The sequence below is a fragment of the Canis lupus genome, chromosome 13 (genome assembly GCF_011100685.1).
Source record: "Canis lupus familiaris isolate Mischka breed German Shepherd chromosome 13, alternate assembly UU_Cfam_GSD_1.0, whole genome shotgun sequence".
In the NCBI taxonomy this organism is placed as follows: Eukaryota; Metazoa; Chordata; class Mammalia; order Carnivora; family Canidae; genus Canis; species Canis lupus.
Window position 1 is genome coordinate 12,959,638 of NC_049234.1, and position 19,479 is coordinate 12,979,116.

The window sequence follows — 19,479 nt, forward strand, 5'->3', positions numbered from 1 at the left end:
AAAATATATTTTTCTTCAATAATTTATAGATAGGAAGTAATTCATTTTATGTATTTATAAAAAATAAAATTTTTGTAGTCATAAATGCAAAAAAAAATCCATGTTATCAACAGAGATAACCAAATTATTTAATGTATACCAAAACAGAAATAAATCATCACTATATTTCTTACAGAAATAACCATTCCTGTGTTAATTATATTTTAAATACATGTCTCCTTGGAGATTAGAAGATATTTGGCTTGAAAATGTTATTTTGGTGTTACTGAAACATTAAAATTTATGTACCATAAAATAAAAATGAATATATTATAAATGGACATTGGAAACAAAACATTTATCTCAATGAAAATGATCATAGGAAAATGGGAAACGATGTATAATTGAAATCTATGATTGGCAGAATCAACTTATGTTTGATCATACATATTATACACATTTATATATATTCATATCTACTGAATGACTAAAAATGATCAAAATACAAGTATTTCTGAGTCCACCTACCTTAAGAACATCTCCTTGTGCTAAATGAAATGTTCTGGCTGAAATATTGATTCCCTTTCCTGCTTGAACCTGAATACTATAAATGCATTCATGGTTGTTTTCATAGTTGAGTGGATAATTTGGAGAAAGCAAAATTCCTTCATTATTTGTTGCAGATGCACCACATTCAGCTGCAGATAAAACAGAATATTGAAGTACAGTTTAATAGAAAGCATTATCATTTGCAAGTAATGTAATGTATGGAAGTGTTAATGCATTTTACTCTAACTAGAACCTAACAGGAAAATAATGTACAGAATGGCTGTGTGTTGTAGATGACTCATTCCCTCTCAAATAATACATGGGAAGAAGGAAAAACTGTCCATGGACAGGACATTTGTACATAAATGGAAATATACAATAGCTTCAGTCATTTCCTCTTGCCCCAAAGATGAAAGGATAGGATGGAAAAGGATGGCAGCCCAAGATTTTCAGGATGTATTTTTAGTTTGTAGGTTTCTGATTAAATTCATAATTTATATCGTTTAAAGTCTAAAAGAAAGGTAAAGTGATCAATTTTATTTTAGAATGATTTTTATTCGATCTTTTTAGTTTTATCTTTTCTTGAATTTGACCCCTCTTCCTCCCAATAGTCAGTTTTCCCCTGATCCAAGAACCTCAGGAACAAAAGGGAAATAAATACTACATCGCCTTTGAAAACTGATATAATGGGTAAAATCTGCTAACCAGCAATTGTAACAAACTGGATACTTTTGGAAAATGTATCACATTTCCCAGTTTAAGCAACAAAGTAATTTAAGGGGTTCTCATAATCAGTATATGGTTACTGATGACCCTCTGGATTAATCTAGGAAAATTTAATGATGGAATTTCTCAATTTTTTTTTCAAATTTAACTTTAATTTATACTTTAAAAAGCGTGTGGCAATAGTACAAAATCAAACAAGTTTTTATAAATTCCGAAACATATTCCTTATGTCTCAGAAATTCAATGAGTTCTGTTTTCTATCAGATCTAATAACTTGCTTCATATTATCATACCATAAGCCAAGGGAAGTTATATTTTTCAAAGTTTTAACTTATCAAGAAAATAAAGCAAATCATTATGTTCCAGAAATAAGATTTTTAAAATAATTATTCATGAGAATAATCATAGGAGGTATAAAACAAGGTAAAATATAATGAATTGCTTTTAACTTTTAAATGCAATGTTTAATGCTTAAACATTAACAAAACTAAGGCAAAAGAAGAAAGCCTAATGAGAAAATGAAAATGATCAAAATGAAGCAGTCAGGATAATAACAACATAGTGTGAAATAATAATAAAAACCAATGATGTGTTGCTAACAATTAACCAGTCACATGAACAACTGCCACACAATTGAGTTCCACTAAGTTCCTTTTAAAGTAGAAGAAAAAAAAAACCTCAAAAACTCCCAATATTGATTTAAATTGTTTTCATTTTAATGTAACGTAACCATGTGCAAACATAAAATAAGTCCTTGTGCTCTTAGCTGTACACAATTATAATACCAAAACATGTTTTAAAATATAAGACTAAAACAGTAAAATCTAAAATAGCAACATGTATCTAATGTGACATAAGATTTCATTTTCCTGAAATTAAATTGCCCTTGGCAGTGTGGATAAGGAGCCGGCTGCTAGCATACAGGCATTTGGAGTTTGCTATGCCTTTAAGTACACGAGGCTATGTAATGATTCAATTCTCTCTTATCTTATCCCTCTTTATACTGCTGAGAAACTTTCATCTGTGTGGTCCAGTATGATGTCACATGGCCTTCCCTTAGTGCCAGAGAATAATTTATATTTTAAATCTGACTCACTTCCTTCTTACTAGTTTATTTGAATCTAGGTATACTCGCGAGGAATAAAGACAAATTATCAGACCACCTGGATGACGCAGAATACACGTGTATTTTTTATCAGTTAGATTATTTTTAGAGAATACACCCAGCTTCAACTGATATAGAATCATGGAGTTCTGAGAATACATTCTTTGATGCCAGCTTCTGAAACACCAATGCCCTGATGAAGAGCTCAGGCTTTTCAGAGATTTAGTTTTCAGAATTAAGTTCTATATTCTACCTATATATATGGCTTCGGCAAGCTATTTATTCTCTCTAAGCTTGAATAGTGCCATTATTACTGTGAAAATAATAATACCCACCTCAAAGAGATGCTTCGTTTGTATGCATGAATTGATAATATATGCAGAATATACATGTTGAGCATTTAGCTCAGTGCTGACATACAATAAATGCTCAAAAATTAAAACTGTCATTATGAATATTTAGGTGTAAATACTAAGGATAGCATTCTGCTCCACATACAGAAAAAGAGTTTTAGGATACTTACATTGTCCCCGGTGTGACTATCCAGGTGCACAAAGACATTTATGTATGTAAAAAGCCAGAGGACTCTTCATAATTTTGGAGAATTACTTATAATATTAAAATTATTTTAGTAACTTGTATGAACTGAACAAAACAAAAATTAGCCCTCCCAAGCAAAGCAATAAATTACTTCATTACCCTGGAAAATTCACTAATAATTTATTGCTAAGTTCTTAACATTTGAATAGAAGGTAGGTGCTTTCTCCCATAAATATTGTTGGGTCTATATTGTATTATTTATTTATTTATTTGTTTGTTTGTTTTATATTGTATGATTTAATGGAGATTTGCTTTTATATGAAAAATAACCTGCTTCTGTTGCATTTTAGTATTTCAGTTGGCTTAAATGGCTATAAATGATTTTCTAGTTGCTGAAATAAAATCAGGGCTTAAACCAGAATGGAAGTCTTAAGGAAGAACATTTGGATTAAGTTAGTACCTTTTGCATTTAATCATGACTAAGCATAAATTATGGGGCCCGGAGTAAAATGAAAGCACACTGCCCCTTGTTAAAATTGTACTGAGCATTTCAATAAAGCATTAACACAAGCCTAGGGCCCTTCTTAGCATAGATCTCTGTCACACACATGAAGCCAATTCTGCATATTTTCCCTCACAACTCTGCAAGGTAAAACGTACTGTCTCTAATTTTATAGATGAAGACTCCAAAGTGAGCTTTCTTGCTAAATTCAAACAGTGTGTATCAGAGCTGGGATTTACATTGGAATTTACACCTGCCATTGCCCATGGTGTTAAAATAAAAAAAAAAAATACAATTTCTCTTTCAGATCAAAATGTTTCTTTAGTGTGACAGGAGGTAATATTAATAATTATGCCACACAACAGGTGCAGATTGAAGCTATGCTAGATAAACTTGTATGCAAGGTCATTTTTTTCTTTATTTTTTTCTTTTATTTTTCTTTTTTTCTTTATTTTTATAAACTTGTATGCAAGGTCATTTTCTTTATTTTGGAACACACACTGTTCCATTAAAAACTAAGAATTATTTTCTATGGTCTGGGGTATGTCCTGGAGGTCAGAACGTATTCACCCCACTTATAAATTATAAGAAATAATTATTAATGTTCAGAATGACTGTCTCATTTTAAGGGAAGATCTTGAAATGTAAAAAATGAGACTCAATTCAGAATGGTCCACTTACACATATAGGAAAATGAACAGATCTATTTTTTTTTTCAATAAGACTCTTAAAGGATAAACAGGATTAAGTTAAGGAGGAACACATTTCACCATGATACTAACTCCAGAAGCTAGGTGATTAATAAAAACATTATTTGTACATGTAATCTCATTTTTTATTTTCTCTTTGAATTTCAAATATACCCCAAACTGGTTTATGAGACTCAATGTAGGAACATTTGCCCTGTACAAGGTCTCTTCCAATACTCCAGCTACAGAGCTCTTGCTTGCCAACTGGAATCGAGTGGGATCTAATGTTGAAATTAACAACAAACTTTGCACAGTTTGACCATATGCCCAAGTCTAGAAATGAACATGTTCCTATCTTGTTGTGTAATAAGCTGACACAATGATATTTTCCAAATGCAAATTTGATCTTGTACTTTGTGCCTCAAATATACTCACCATCAGCAAGTCAAAGTCCATAGAATGTGATACAGGCCATTTATGCTGTGAATCCAGTTTACCTTTCTAGCTATTCCCTACCATTCTTTCCAGTTCAGCTATCCTGAGGTACTGGCCCCTTGCCAGGGTCTCATACTCAGCCTTTATAGGTGCTGTTATTTTCTCCACATGTAAGCACCACCTCTACTTCCAGTGGATGCGATTTCAGGGCCCAAAGAAGCAATTGACTTGCTATGGAATTATACTGTTATGGATCTTCCCAGCATCAGGTGGCTGTGATGGTGTATGAAATAAATGAAATAATATCACATTGAAGTATCAGGAATAATTCTCACAAATAACAGTCATGGCTATTATGTTCATGAATGTCCAGAAAAAAGTACGCTAACTACATTTCCATTGTATATGGCATCAGTATCACAGCAAGTTTTCACAAAGCATACTAAAAATGAGAAGATATGTAAGTATTGACAAACTGTGATTGAACGTTCTTAAGATATGTTAAAATCACCTGAGGGGGGAAAAATAGCAGCAGAACAGCTAGCTCTAAGAGAGAAGAAAAATGGTTAGTTGATTCTGGCAAGATAAGGTTATATAAAGAAACATCCTCTACAAGGGAAAGAGTAGTTTGAGTAAAGGAAGTCCTAGAAATCCAAGTGAGTTGAAAAGCTGTCATCATAGCCCAGCCATAGTGACATTTATGAAGAGTATGCAGCTGTCACTGAACGAACACAAATTTGTGACTCACTACATCAGGGCAATGCCAGGGTTTTCAGGCAGGTGCTGTAACAAATTGCATATATCATATAACATACACGGGAGAAACATTTATCTTAATAAAAATCAAGCTACAGAATCACTTTAATATAAACTATTAATGTTTTTGCTAAACTGGGTAACTTGGTAGAGAATGTATACTAAGATATTTATTTATTTATTCATGAGAGCTATAGACTGGGAGAGAGAGGCAAAGAAATAGGCAGAAGACTCCTCACAGGGAGCCTGAGGTGGGACTTGATCCCGGATTCTGGGATCACGACGTGAGCAGAAGACAGGTACCCAACCACTGAGCCACCCAGGTGTCCCTGTGTACTAAGATATTTAAAGTGACTAGAGACAGGTAATTGTATGCTCCAATTTGGAAAAACTCAAATTGATTTAATTAACAGATATTTATCAAATCCTTAGTATGTACCAGGCATGTGAGGTACAGTTTTGAAACCCTCATAGAACTTACTTTATGACAGAAAAGACAAATGGCTACTGCATAATCATTAAAATAAGCATATTATATGTGGCAAGACATAATTGGGAGCCCTGACTTGTTCCGAATAAAGTCAAGATTTCTCTAAAGGATCGAAATAAGTCAATTAAAGGCAACAGGAGAAGATAGGTTGAGGGAAAGAATATTTCAAACAGAAGAAATATTTCTGAAAATATTATGGGGGTGAGGGATTTTGACAGATTCTGGGAATTGAAAGATCTGATATGGGAGAGGTTTTATTTGTACAAGTTTGAGCTAGAGGGAGGTCCCTCAGGATAAGAGTTTCTTTTGTTGTTTATCTGTTATGATAGGGAAAAAAATGTTTTTCTTAGATGCGTAGGAAAGGGGATGTCACTAGACATGAACTGCTTGTTCTTGTGTTGGGGGGAATACTTCTGTTTTTTAAAGCTTAGAAAGTCAGTTGCAGAAGATGAAGAATACAGGAGTAGATTGAATGAGACTTGTTCATAAAATATTTGAGATTTTGGGTCAGAAAACTATTGCTTCATGGTTCAAGGGTTGCAATATTTTTTTTTCTAAAAGTATGGTAAATATACTTTTTCCTACCATAACACAAGCCCAACATCTTGCTTCTTTCATGCTTTGGTCTAGAATAAATTTTGTCTTTTTGGTAACTGTCACTAACTTCTAAAGCCTAAGTTTGTTAATAATGAAAATCAATGTTAAAAAAATCAATTTTCCTGCAAAATAATCAATGTTAAAATATTAAGAGGTAATACTTCCTCTCTCTAATTTGAACTGGGAGATCATCTTTAAATTATAGAATTAATTATATAAAATATTACATAATTTAACAAAGTACTAGGGAAATATTTTTGGAAAGTAGGCCTTTAATCATTCTTATCAAATATTTTCTGTGCAATCTCCAATCCAAATGTTATCTGTTATAACACCTTCATTTTGTGAAAAACAAATCCTGGTTATATAAATATTCTTATTTTAACATACAGATTAAGAAATCTATGCAAGTTACCCATATGAAACTCTTTGCTGAGCTGAAAATAATATGTTGATAAATGTAACCTTCCTTGGATTGGAGTAGGAGAGATATGTGTACTGGAATCTGGTGATAAGAGTCACTGCTACAGTGAGGAATTCACTAGAGCAGGGATATCCATTGCATTTCAATTTTTTTCTTACTTACTGAAAAACAAGCCAGCCTATGCATCATTAATCTCCATTACTAGGGTAAGAAAATCTGGTAGCATCTATTGTGTGCATACAGCCACATATTTTCAGATAAACTGGTAAAATGCTTTTCAGTAATTTGGCTGGGAAATTTGAAAAATGTCTATGATCAGTGAGGTTTGCAGTTTTTTTTAAGAATTTGCATTGCAATTGAATCTCTTCTTTTATGCTATTTTGATAGCACCACAGGTTATGTTAAAATTGTTTTGTGAAAGCAGTTAAAAAACTTGATTTGGAATATTAAAAAATTTGAAAAATTTCAAAACTAAACATATGGTATGCTAACTTAATAGGGTATAGCATTAAGTAGAAATATTATTTTCCATATGCTTAATTATTACCAGAGGAAAAATAATGGTAATGATTATCTTCATATAAAAAGGTACGGGGCAGAGGCATTCAAACTGTCAAATCCAAATCAGCCATTTATTTTATGTCATGTATATAAATTTACTTTTGTTTTAGTTTTCAATCAGTTATTGAGCCTATATGTCCCAAATCTAATTTCACTATATTTCATTAAATTAAGACACTACTTATTTTAAGAGGCAGCATTATTTTGTGTCTCTAAGAAAGCAAAACGTTGCCAATGAGCTATGATAGCCATTGACTGTGACATACATACCAATTTTAGAGATGTAAATTTTTTGAAAGGGACATCTAAGAAACTGTGAAATGTGATGAGATGTGTTAATAAGCTTGAATACATTCCCAAACACTTCTCTTAATATGCCTTTATGACTTGGCAGTATAAATAACACATTAGTTCTACAGTTTTTTCTTTTTTTTGTCAAATTTTTTTTTTCTCAAATAAGCACTTAAATAAAGCTTAGATTCTCATAGAGTGGTGGAAATTAGAAGGTAGAGAGTATATTAATCTTCTTATGCCATCACTGAAAATATGAGAATCCATTAGTATTACTTGTATAAAGTCTGGGTTTCCTAACCTTTGTTATTCTTGACAACAGTAACACTCTATTGGATTTCTTTTTTTCTTTTTTCCAGTCCCTCCAAATACAATGCATTTATGTGTCCAAGAACAAACTACTGCTTATTTTTTTTTCAAACTACTGCTTATTAAAATTATCTATGAATCAAGAGTTTCTAAACCGATTTTCACTAGAAGAATTTAATTTGGAATTTGTCATTTTTCTTCTTAAAATTTCATTTTAATGCATTTTCTATATTCATTTTTCCATGAAAAATCATGGCAATCATCATTGCCATGCAGAATTATTATTTTATGAATTACAGTCTTAATTAAGGAGCATAAGTTCAAAACTTTTTAAATTTATTTATTTTTTTTATTTTTTTAAAAGATTTTATTTATTTGAGAGAAAGAGAGTATGCCTGCATGAGCAGGGGAGAGGGGCAGAGGAAGAAGAATAAGCAGATCCCTGCAGGAGTCTGACAGAGTGGGACTCCATTCCAGGACCCTGAGATACTGACCTGAGCAGAAGGCAGATGCTTAACCAATGCAGCTACCTAAGCATCCCAAAACTCTTTTTTAAAAAAAATTAAATAACAATTTTCTGCCAGAAACTATGGAGGATTTCCTATAATCTGCCAGTGCCCGTTCATGTATCCTTTACTTCTATAAGCAGCAGTTCAAGGTCTACTGTACTCAGTTTATTTACTCATTAAAGATAACTGTAACAGTGATACCTATGATATACTACATTAGGCCTTGGGAATAAGGTTATTCTCATGTGATATGTGGTCAGAAGAGAGACAGACACAAAAACTGGCACAGCACTGATGTATAATCTGTAGCATAACACAAGTTTGCCATGTCCTGGAAAATGAGGAAATAATAGCATTGTAAAGTAATGGTAAGATAATATGTCAGGGAAGACTTCATGGAATATGTTATCTTTGATCTGAGTAAAAAAAAAAAAAAAAAAATTTCCAAAAGTAATAACAATGGTGAAAAAAGACTCCAGAAAGAATTACTTGAATTAAAGCACAAATGAGTCAACCAGATCGATATACTTCGATATACTTAGGAGAATGAGTAGTTGATGTGCCTTTCTAAGAAACTCAGACTTCGTCATGTAGGCAGTAGGGATCCACTGAAGAGAAAAAGATGATCAGATTTGATAAGCCCATTAGGGCAGCTCTATGAGGAATGATACAAGAGAAAATAATAGCCTTGGGCTCCTAGAGGCAGAAACACCTACAGAAATTAATTGTAGTATGTCAAACAGAAGATGGGCTTGAACTAAAGTGATGGAGGAAGAAATTGAAAGTAAAGGTTATAGAACTTGGAGACTAAATGAGAATGGGGAATGAAAGAGGGTGAAAGATAAAGAAGACAGGAGGAAGAATGGCTTTGGGTCTATTGATGAACTTATTTTTACATGATGAATTTTCTATGCCTGTGGGATATCATGTGAAGAAGTCCACTAAGCAGCTAGACATGCTTGTAGTCATGGGATTGTTAATGTAAGCCACAAACAAAAGGATGCATCCAGAGATCATGAATGGAGAGGAAAAGGAAACTAACACCAGAACCCACGGCAAAAGGACATTCAGAGAAATCAGAGGCAAAAGGACACTCAAAGAAGATGCTTTGATGAAGGAGTAGGGAAGTTATAGATTCAAGGAAATTGTCAGCAGTGTTAAATGTCAGAGAGAGTTCAGTTAAGATGAATACTAAGAGTTCACTGCTTTGGTAATTAAGAGGTTGGGAAGAAAGGGAGTAAGACAAAGTCTTTAATGACTGGTGATAAAAGTAGAGAGATAAAAAGATAGCAATGGGTGACACAGGTTTGAAGGAAGAGTTCTTTGTGGTTGTTTTGTTTTTTGCTATTATTTTTGTTGTTATTTTGGTTTGGGTTAATTGTGAATTTAAAAAGATTTGAAGATGTTTATATTATAATAGTACAGAGATAGAGGTTCAGCAGGATTTTCAAAAGCCATCCCAATTCTGAAGACCTAATAGTCTAGTATCCTACAACTAGAGTAATCAAAAGTGACATGGGAAAATCTGTGTGATTTTTATTGTGATAAGTAAAGATACAGATTTAAATTGCATATACACGATGCTCATGGGACAACATATACATAAAAAATGCTACAAGAATATAGCAACAAATTCTTTAGTAGTTTTAGATAAATTACTTAATATTTAAAAACACACTGAAAAAATGGGATCATTATGCTTAGAATAGATTGTTTTGTTTTCATTACTTTTGAAGATTGCATGGTGGGCTGAGATTGTTACTGGTTTATAATAAGACTGTTAAGCATATATTTTACTCTTCGACTACCTCATTTAACTCAACTGATAAACTAATAGTGTTATAAAAATTATTGATGTTGTATCAAAAATGTTTGTAAAAAAATACTTCTACCCCATTTAAATTATTCCATACATTGTTATGATACAAGAGAAAATAATCTTTTAGGTAACAGTAATGATTACATTTCCTTGTGAGTTATTTCAGTGAAGGGGACCAAATTGTAGTAAGTACTCTGAGAGACAACAACTAATAATATTTCTGATATCCCAAGAGTCTAATATACTTTTCTAGACCCTGTGAAAGCCCAATAAATGCTGTTAACAACAAGGCAGAAGGAATACTAGAATAAGAGAAACAAGTTATTTTTGGAAAAAATTATAATAAATAGTGTTTATAGAAAATAGAACAAAATATAATTCATCTAATAGAGTTTACTCCATATATTATATGCAAAGCTTTATATATGAAGGGGATACAAGCAACGACAATGGTTAATAGCATTTAAGTGCTTCCTATACTAAGTGTCTTCTTTACAGTTTTCAGTGAAGTAAGCCTGTGTTTCTAATGAGAAATTTGAAGATAGGAGTGACTGAATAAAACTACTCAAGATCACAAAATTTGTGAAGATTCAAACTCAGATGTTTCTCTCCAGACCCTAAACTCTCAAATACTAGTTGATATTTCCACTGAAAGAAGAATAAGATACAAACTACAAATCGAGGCAGGAACTGCATAAAACTATGCTATAAAGCAGGGGGTGTAAAGAACTGATGGTATTTACAACTTTAAAGAAGAGAAAAAACCCTCCTTGTGGAAAAGCCAGACAATGTTTCATCAAGAAGGTAACATTTTGGTTGCACTTTCCAGGGTGGATGGAATTCTGATGGACTGAGAAGGGGAAGGGAAGATTTAGGGGAAAAAGATAATTTCATTGAAGAATATTATTAATTTTCCTGAAGGTGAGGGAGGAAGAAAGGAAAGGCAGGAGTAAGTTTTAATTTTACTTAGCCCAACAGGTATGTATGTATAAAAACAAATCTTCACCTTCATAACAGCCTTGGGAATTTGCTTTCTGCAATGTGTTGATTAAATACTTAATATTAAATTTAATCTTTAACCATAGGTATCAGAGATATTCAAAACACATTTCCTATCCAGAGGTTAAAATGCAGTGTCTTTCATCTAAACAGTCTCAGATTAAGTGTAAGCTTAATAAAGTTATCTACTGAAACTGAAAGAAGAGGAGTTGGAAAGGGGAGCAGATAACGTCTTTGTACATTTTCCTGTATTGTGAGCACTGTCCAATATTTTTTAATGGAAGGTTAAGAAAACAAATAAGGCACACATGGTTTCTTAAATATGAAGGTGATTCTATAATATTGAAAGCTCCCTCATACCTATTTAAATAAATCAAATATTATAGTAAGCAAACTTTGTAAAGTATACAAAATAGCACATTTAAAGAAGGGAGTGTATAATATAATGAATGTTTTAGGAGTATGGTGGCTAAATTGAGGTATGGTTAAAAAAACACATGTCCTTTATGGGAAATGAAATGTACATTAAACAAATGTAGTCATTTAAGCAGGATTATTGATTCACATTTCATTGTATACATAAAATAAAAATTTATTTTAGTATTTGACAAGTCCAGAAATCCTTAAGAATGGTTTCCAAGGCTCATCTCCACAAATATAACCATAATTAAGCTTAGCATTTTTGTAAAGAATTTCTGGCATGATCTGTTCATCTTGCCCTAAATGCTAAGTTAAGGCCTTTGTGAGCAGAGGCACAGTTGTGTTCCTCACACTTAAACACTGTAAAAGAGCCACAGCAAAAATTAAAGGATGTTTTGATCTCTTAGACTCCCTGTCCTCTTCATAACATATATTATCTCAAATCTCTGATCTTTCCCTGATTCCTATCATCAAGTGTGAAATGGTAGTGGTCAGGGTGAGGCTTTTTTACTTAGCTCTTTGAAATCCAAGTTGTTGCTCATTTCTCCAATTCTTCCCTTCTTGCTGGTAGCAACGAACAACTTTAGAATATGATCTGATTAACCGATAAATAGCTGGCCTAAGATTATTTTGACTAGTGATTTTCCAGTTCCACTGAAGTCATAAAACATTACCTCCCAAGTCTCTCAAAAGCCCACAAAAACTAATGAGGGAAGTCCTGAGACTGACTGCCGCCTCACCAGTGGAGGAGCATCATCTGATTCTCAGCTCATAGCTTATTCTGGAGGTGGATGGATGTAGAAGTCAGAGGCTACTGAGCCTGCCATGGTGGACTTTTCTTAACCAGTGCATGAAGTGTTAGGATGTCAAATTCAGTAAGAAGGCTTGTGCTTTCCACTTCAAATTGCATTAAAATGAACCCTGATAAACACTCAATAATTATATTCACATACTATAATTCAAACTATATCCCTTTCCTGGAATATGTGGAATTTTAAATGAGTTTTTAAGATATCAAATTATTTATTCTGTATTGAAATGTTTTTTGCAAATTGAATATATCAAAAGAAACAAAATTTAATATGCTAAAAATTTGATAATTTCTAAATAACTTTCCAAAATAAGAAATTTTCACTCAACTTCTAAGGTTTTGTGGAGATAGAATGATAAATGCCACTCCTAATCCAGATAATTCTTGACTTTACATCTGTAAATCAAGAGCTAGAGTCTTAATTTTAGACTATACATATGCCAGCAGGTATACCTTCTGGATGTTTAATACTTTTCTAAGCATAGGAAACATGGGGAGTATTTACCTTCTATGGAATGTACCAAATTAATCCAAGGAAATGAATCATCCTGAGTTTTACCACTTTAATTTACGAATCAGTTATCATCTTCTTTGTATTAATAGTAAAAAGAGACAAAAGTGTTCAGAAAAGAGTAGTCTAATTTTGGATGGGCACATAAGATCACACACCTCCCCCCACCTCATACACATACACATCCAGAAATTTAAAAATAATTTAAAGAATCAAAAGCAAGATCGCTATGTATTGACATTACTACCTTATGTTTTGTTTCAAGGCATGATCGTTAACAGACTATTGGTTTTGGAAATGGCTTTTCCATTTAAAGTAGATATGAATCATTGGTACTAGCATGGTATTTGTTGCTGACAATAACACATGTTGAGTCATTTCATACTCCCATTACAGATTATAGATAATGAAATAAAATTCAAATGTGTCTTTTTATGTCTATTGGACAATGAGATTGCATACAGAATAGATAATTTGTCTACATAAAACATAAGAAATTCAAATTTCCCTCAAGTGACAGAAATCTAACCATCTAAAATATAGCACCTTGAATTCAAATGCTACATTTTAAACATCTGATAGATGGATAGAAATTCTAGTACATAATAGGCACTCTGGGAGTAGAGAGGAGTGAGATAAACAGATAGATTAAATGATAAATTGCTATGCAATGTGCTAAGTGCTATAAAAACAAACATAAACAAGTTTGGTGGGAGTACTGTGAATGGAATAACCAATTTTGCCTGTAAAAGTTGAGGAAAGCCCATAGAGAAAATGAAACTTAATCAGGTCTTGAAGGCATGAAGCACAATCTGCTGAAACACTGTACAATACTTTTGCTTTTCCTAAGAAACATCTCATCTCTTTATATTCCTCATGTTCTCAAGAGGCAGTATCAATCAGCTATAACAGATATAGAAACACATTAATTTTTATTTATGTAAACTAATGCTTGCATGAATGTGAATAAGAAACTATTCCACTTCCCTGGTCTTTACCAGGGCAGTGGATGGGTTGGAGATTCCTTGGTGATCTTTTATCCTATCTAGAAACTGTACATTCTCTGTCTTGTATCCTAATGGGAGGTAACTAATAAATCATAAAAATTTAGGGCATAGGTTACAGTCTAGAGCAACATGCCAGGAGATTATAAATCCTAGGGCCAATCAGAGAATGGTGGCTCATCCCTCTGTCTCCTCCGTAGCAAGACTATGAAAAAAGAGTAGGGAATCAGTAGTTCTTTAGAAAAAATTATGAAAGAGGGGACAAATATATTATGGTCCTGTGGTGTATAATTTTAGACAGCACCAATTATAAACAGATTACAAATTTTAATCTGTAAAGTTACGTCCGTGTCTTCTAAAACTGACTGCATGAAAAATGTCTCCATACACATGGTTTGAGTGTTTTTCTAGCATACTGTCACCTGAAAATGTCTTTTTCTTCTATCAATGTTTGCTATGCATTGTTTTTCTTTCCTTGCTTCTGTTTTATTTGCTACTGTTACTATTTCTCTTTGTTAGTTTGCTTGCTTATTACATTCTTTTATGGAAAAAAGTACTCTATAAAGCAAAAATTAAGAGAAGAAAATCTTGTAGTAAGTCATCTGTGTGGAGTTTCATTTTATATAAATTTGAGTTACACAAATTTGAAATATCTTAATAATTCAGATCATAATAAATACTAACTTTATATAACTAACTTTGATTTATGTATATTATTCAATTAAAAATAAAAAAGAATCTCATAAATTCAAAGCTGTAGACCAAATAGGTTATAAACCATGTTTATTCTGACATCCCATGGCCTTCCCCTTTGCTTTAACTGGAAACATTTGCTTTTCTTTGGGACACTGTGCTTTGCCTGAGAAATACTATGGCATGATTACAGTGCATTTCTTCATTCATCTTGCAAATATTTATTGAGTGTCTAGTATCTACTGTCTAGTATCTATCTTCAAGAGTGTTTACTAGACACTCTTATTTTTACTAGAGATTCAGTCACACACTCACACACACACAAAAGAGAGACATAGGGAAAGAGATGGAAATCCTTATTTTCATGAAGCATCTATTCCTATAATAGGAGACAGACAACAAACAAGTAAAGATAGATAAATAAGTTAAACAATAGATAAGATGTCCATAAGTTCTAAGAAGAAAAAAAGCAAGTTAGAAAAGACAGGGGGTAGGAAGGGTATTCACTGAGGGTATTCTTTGAGAAATCACTTTTGGGCAGAGCTTTGCAGGAAGTAAAAGAACAAGTATGTCATTATAAAAGGAAAAGCATTGTGGGTAGAGGGAATAGCAAATCCAGGTGAGATGAGGTTGGCATTTGGGGAAGCAGCAAGGTAACCAGTGTGACTGCAGTGCAATCACTGTGGTAGCAAAGCCCCTTTTAAAAATCCCCCCCTTTTAAAAATATTTGTATTTATTTATTCATGAGAGACACAGAGAGAGGCAGAGACATACACAGAGGGAGAAGCAGGCTCCTTGTGGTGACCCCAATCCAGGACTTGATCTCAGGACCCCGGAATCACAACCTGAGCCAGGCCAGATGCTCGCCCAGGTGCCCCTGTTCAGACCCTTTTATGGCTCTCCACATCATTCTGAGTAAAACCATAGTTGCTGTAATGGCCCAAAAAGTACTCTGTGATCTACTCTACTCACTTATCTTTCTGCCTTCACATGATCTCAGTTTTCCTTTTCCTCTTTCCACTCCACTGCATGATGTTCTGCTCTCCCCTCCTCCACTCTTCTCGGGTTCTGATGAATGGACTATCAAAGGCAAAACTGTATACAGATCCTAGGATGTATATTCCTAAATGATCACTCAGGCTCTGTGTTGGAAACAGTCTGGTAAATCAAAGGTGCTCACCATCGCTTTGCTATTATTTTAATAGTCGCTGTAATTCTAATTACATACTATTGTCTCATAAAAATCTCTTCCAAGCATCCAAGCACTCATAAAGTGGTGGTGATGCTAACATCAAACAACAAACAAGGGACACCTGGGTGGCTTAGTGGTTGAACTCCTGCCTTCCACCCAGGGTGAGATCCTGGAGTTCCAGTCCCACATTGGACTCCTGGCACGGAACCTGCTTCTCCCTCTGTCTCTTTCTGTTTCTCATGAATGAATAAATTAAAAAATCTTACAAAAAACAAACAAACAAAAAAACAAACACTTTAGAAGAAAGTTAGATGTGATAAAACACAATGAAACTGGTGAACTCCCATGATAGACTTTACTGTTAATTTAAGGGAAAGCAGTTTACAAAATATTATGAATAATGCTGAAACATTTTTAAAAACAGTATTAAAGCAAGAGAGGATCCCTATTATTCTAAATTTATGAATTTTAATAATGCTTTCCTCTCTTCTTTTAATTAATTACTGTAGGAAATGCATACATTATTTAACAGAATTTGAAATGTGATGTCTTTGGGAATATAACCCTTGCATAAAATGAGATGACTTCATATAACTTCTGTTTTCTTTTTCTTTCTCCAAATTTTTATTTACATTCCAGTTAACATATGGTATAATATTAGTTTCAGGAATGGTTCATTACTTACATATGATACCCAGTGCTCATCACAACCAGTCCCCTCCTTAATTTTTTTTTTAAGATTTATTTATTTATTTGAGAGAGGGGAGCAGGGGAAACAGAGAGAGAATTTCAAGCAGACTCTCCGCTGAGTTCGGAGCCCAACAGGGGGCTCCATCCCACAACCCATGAGATCATGACCTGGGCTGAAATCATGAGTAAGATGCTTAACTGACTCAGCCACCCAGGAGTCCCAATGATCTCAAAGCTATTATCTTCAATTTAGTTCTCTGTTTCCCGCTCCAGATTTGTATGTCCTGCCTTCTACCACATACCTCCACATGTACTCACCATAAGCAGCTCAAATTTCCAAGCAGAAGTCATTTAACTCCCCCTTCCCAATCCACAGCCTTCTCTGCCTTCTTTGAACTCTATCTCAGTGAACATCAGCCAAATGGCTTGTTAATACATACACTGCCACAAATGGTTTCTTTTTTCTTGAGACTGGTCTTTTATAGGAGTAATTACCTCTAAACAGAACATTTTCTTTCCCACACACACACATCCCCCCAAACACATAACTAATGCCTACTTATCCCTTAGTCTTGAATACAGATAATTTTCTCTGGGGGAGCCTCCTTCATTTTAGAGCATTTATCACACTCTATTAAAATTGCCTATTTAACTGTTTACATCTTCCTCACACTGTTAGCTTTCAGAAATCAAGTAACTTATCATTACCCTGGGACAATGATTTCTCAATTGCCTAGCACAGTGGTTGGCCCAGAGTGGATAATATTGAGTGGATACTCAATAAACTTATATTAATTAAAATAGTACTTTAGAGTATTAATCTTAATTAGGTTCCATATTCTTCACAAACTAGGTACAAATTTAAAAAAATATATATAATAAGATCAATTGTTACTTTCCAATCCCAGGAAACATGAATAGAGATAGATTTTTCCCCCTTTATGCTTATAATTATTCCAATCCTCAACAGGTAAGTTTGGGAAATGAATTAACTCAATAACTAATCTTTAAGCTGAATCATGAGAATAACAGTGGAGTATTTTGAAAACTTAGACATAAGGATAGGAAAATGAATTAACAGCAATGTGTAAAAGGTACGATTTGTGTACTAAATTGGTTCTTAAGAGGTTTTGAAACAATCAGACTCCAATCCTAGTGTCAGGTACCTAACAGGCATACAAAGAATGGATTATAAACTAAAAATAATTTTAATTTCTAACTTTGTATAGCTCTTTGTTTGAAACTGAATACTTCAGAAGGAAATGGTTAACTATAAGTGTAAAAAATTATAAAAAACAAAAAAAAGAAGAAGAAGAATTTGTATGTCCATGGAACAGATACAGAAGATTAGGAGTCAGTTCACCAGGGAGTTGTTTGTTACCATGTGTATGCGTGTTTGCTGGGAGGAGGAGATTGGGGAAGGGGCCATTGAAAGCTGGATCATGGCCTAGAGAAAATATCCTTCTGGACACTTTATCTCATTTTGCTCTTTGATAACCAAAAAACTGTCTGACTACTGATTCGGTATCCCTGGCAACCTAATATCAGAAAGATACAATAATGACTATGAATATTGTGATCATTAGAATAAAATGTAGCCCTCTTCTAATAAATCAATATGTTTATTTAACTAATTTTGTCTGGCATGTGTGAATCCACCTAGCAGGCTTCACAAAATTGACTTCCCACCCTGTAATCTGGTTCTGAATTAGGGGACTTTGCCAGAATAATATGACCGTTTGAGGCCTCAACACAGTGGCCAACTAGCTGTCCCTTCATATAGCAACACTGTACTTAAAGAGAGTAGGTTTTGGAGTCAGGTTCAACACCTAGCTTTGTCACCTGGAAGAGACTTTTGCCAAATTATTCAACCTTGTACATCAGTTTTCTTATCAGTAAATTAAATAAAATCTCTCTTATAATGGTGAGAATTGGAAATCATAAACGTAAGTTGTCTAGAACCAGGTTGGATACAAAGTAATAGATAAATTGCAAGTAGTAGTAAGAGTAATAGTAGTAGTAGTCATCATCCTCATAGTAGTACTTCAGTAGTAATGTTGCCTTTCTCTAATTGCAATACCAGGTTTTTCTAAATATTGCTTATGCTGCATTTTGTAATCAGAATTATTAAAGACAAACACAGCACACACTGGTAGGCCCAGAATGCACTGCAAATGAGACTATATGAAAATGAGTAACTGGGATTTAGAAACAATTAAAACTGAAAATAGCCCTTTAGAGCCTAATAGTTTCATTAATTAATCTGCTAATGGTCATTTGTATCATATATACAATCTCCATGAAATTGCTAAGCATAAAACAGAAGAACTAAATTTAAATATATGATGCAATAGTTTTTGGCAATGAGAGTTTTTAACGTATGTAGACATTACTTAATATCCTAAATTTCTTTAGAAAAATCATAAATCAACAGGGTGATTTTAAACTAAAACAACGTTACGTAAATATTTGTTAGATTTTTATCAATTTATCAAACTGAAAGGTTATGGTTTGAGGAGGCTTTCTAACCCTTTTTAGAGCATAGCACTCATATATAACCTCAAAATCATGCTCTGCCTAAAATACACTACAAATATATTATTTACTGGTAAATGGATAACAATATTTTTTATAACTTTAAACTTCTCTTGAATTATATAATTTGACTTATTATAAAAATAATTCTCTGTTTTGCAATAACCTACAACAAATTAATTTTTAAATGTATTTCCTGAACAAATTTTGAGCCGATATTTGAAAGCAAATTTTTTTGATCATGCAAAATGTAGCATACCAAATTTTATCACAAAACACATGAACTTGAACTGTCAGAACCCATAATAGATGAGATTAATTTAGTAGCTTTGAACCATGACAG

The 19,479-nt window shown here is 33.2% G+C and overlaps 1 protein-coding gene across 2 annotated transcripts in view; it reads right to left on the reverse strand.

Annotated features, from left to right (window-relative positions):
- CSMD3 (CUB and Sushi multiple domains 3) overlaps positions 1 to 19,479 on the reverse strand; it is a 1,311,859-nt gene that overhangs the window by 323,476 nt on the left and 968,904 nt on the right. For both annotated transcript variants that reach the window (XM_038555367.1, XM_038555366.1), the window contains one exon: positions 508 to 677. In XM_038555367.1, coding sequence (XP_038411295.1) covers positions 508 to 677 — 170 coding nt within the window. The remainder of the gene's footprint in view (positions 1 to 507; positions 678 to 19,479) is intronic.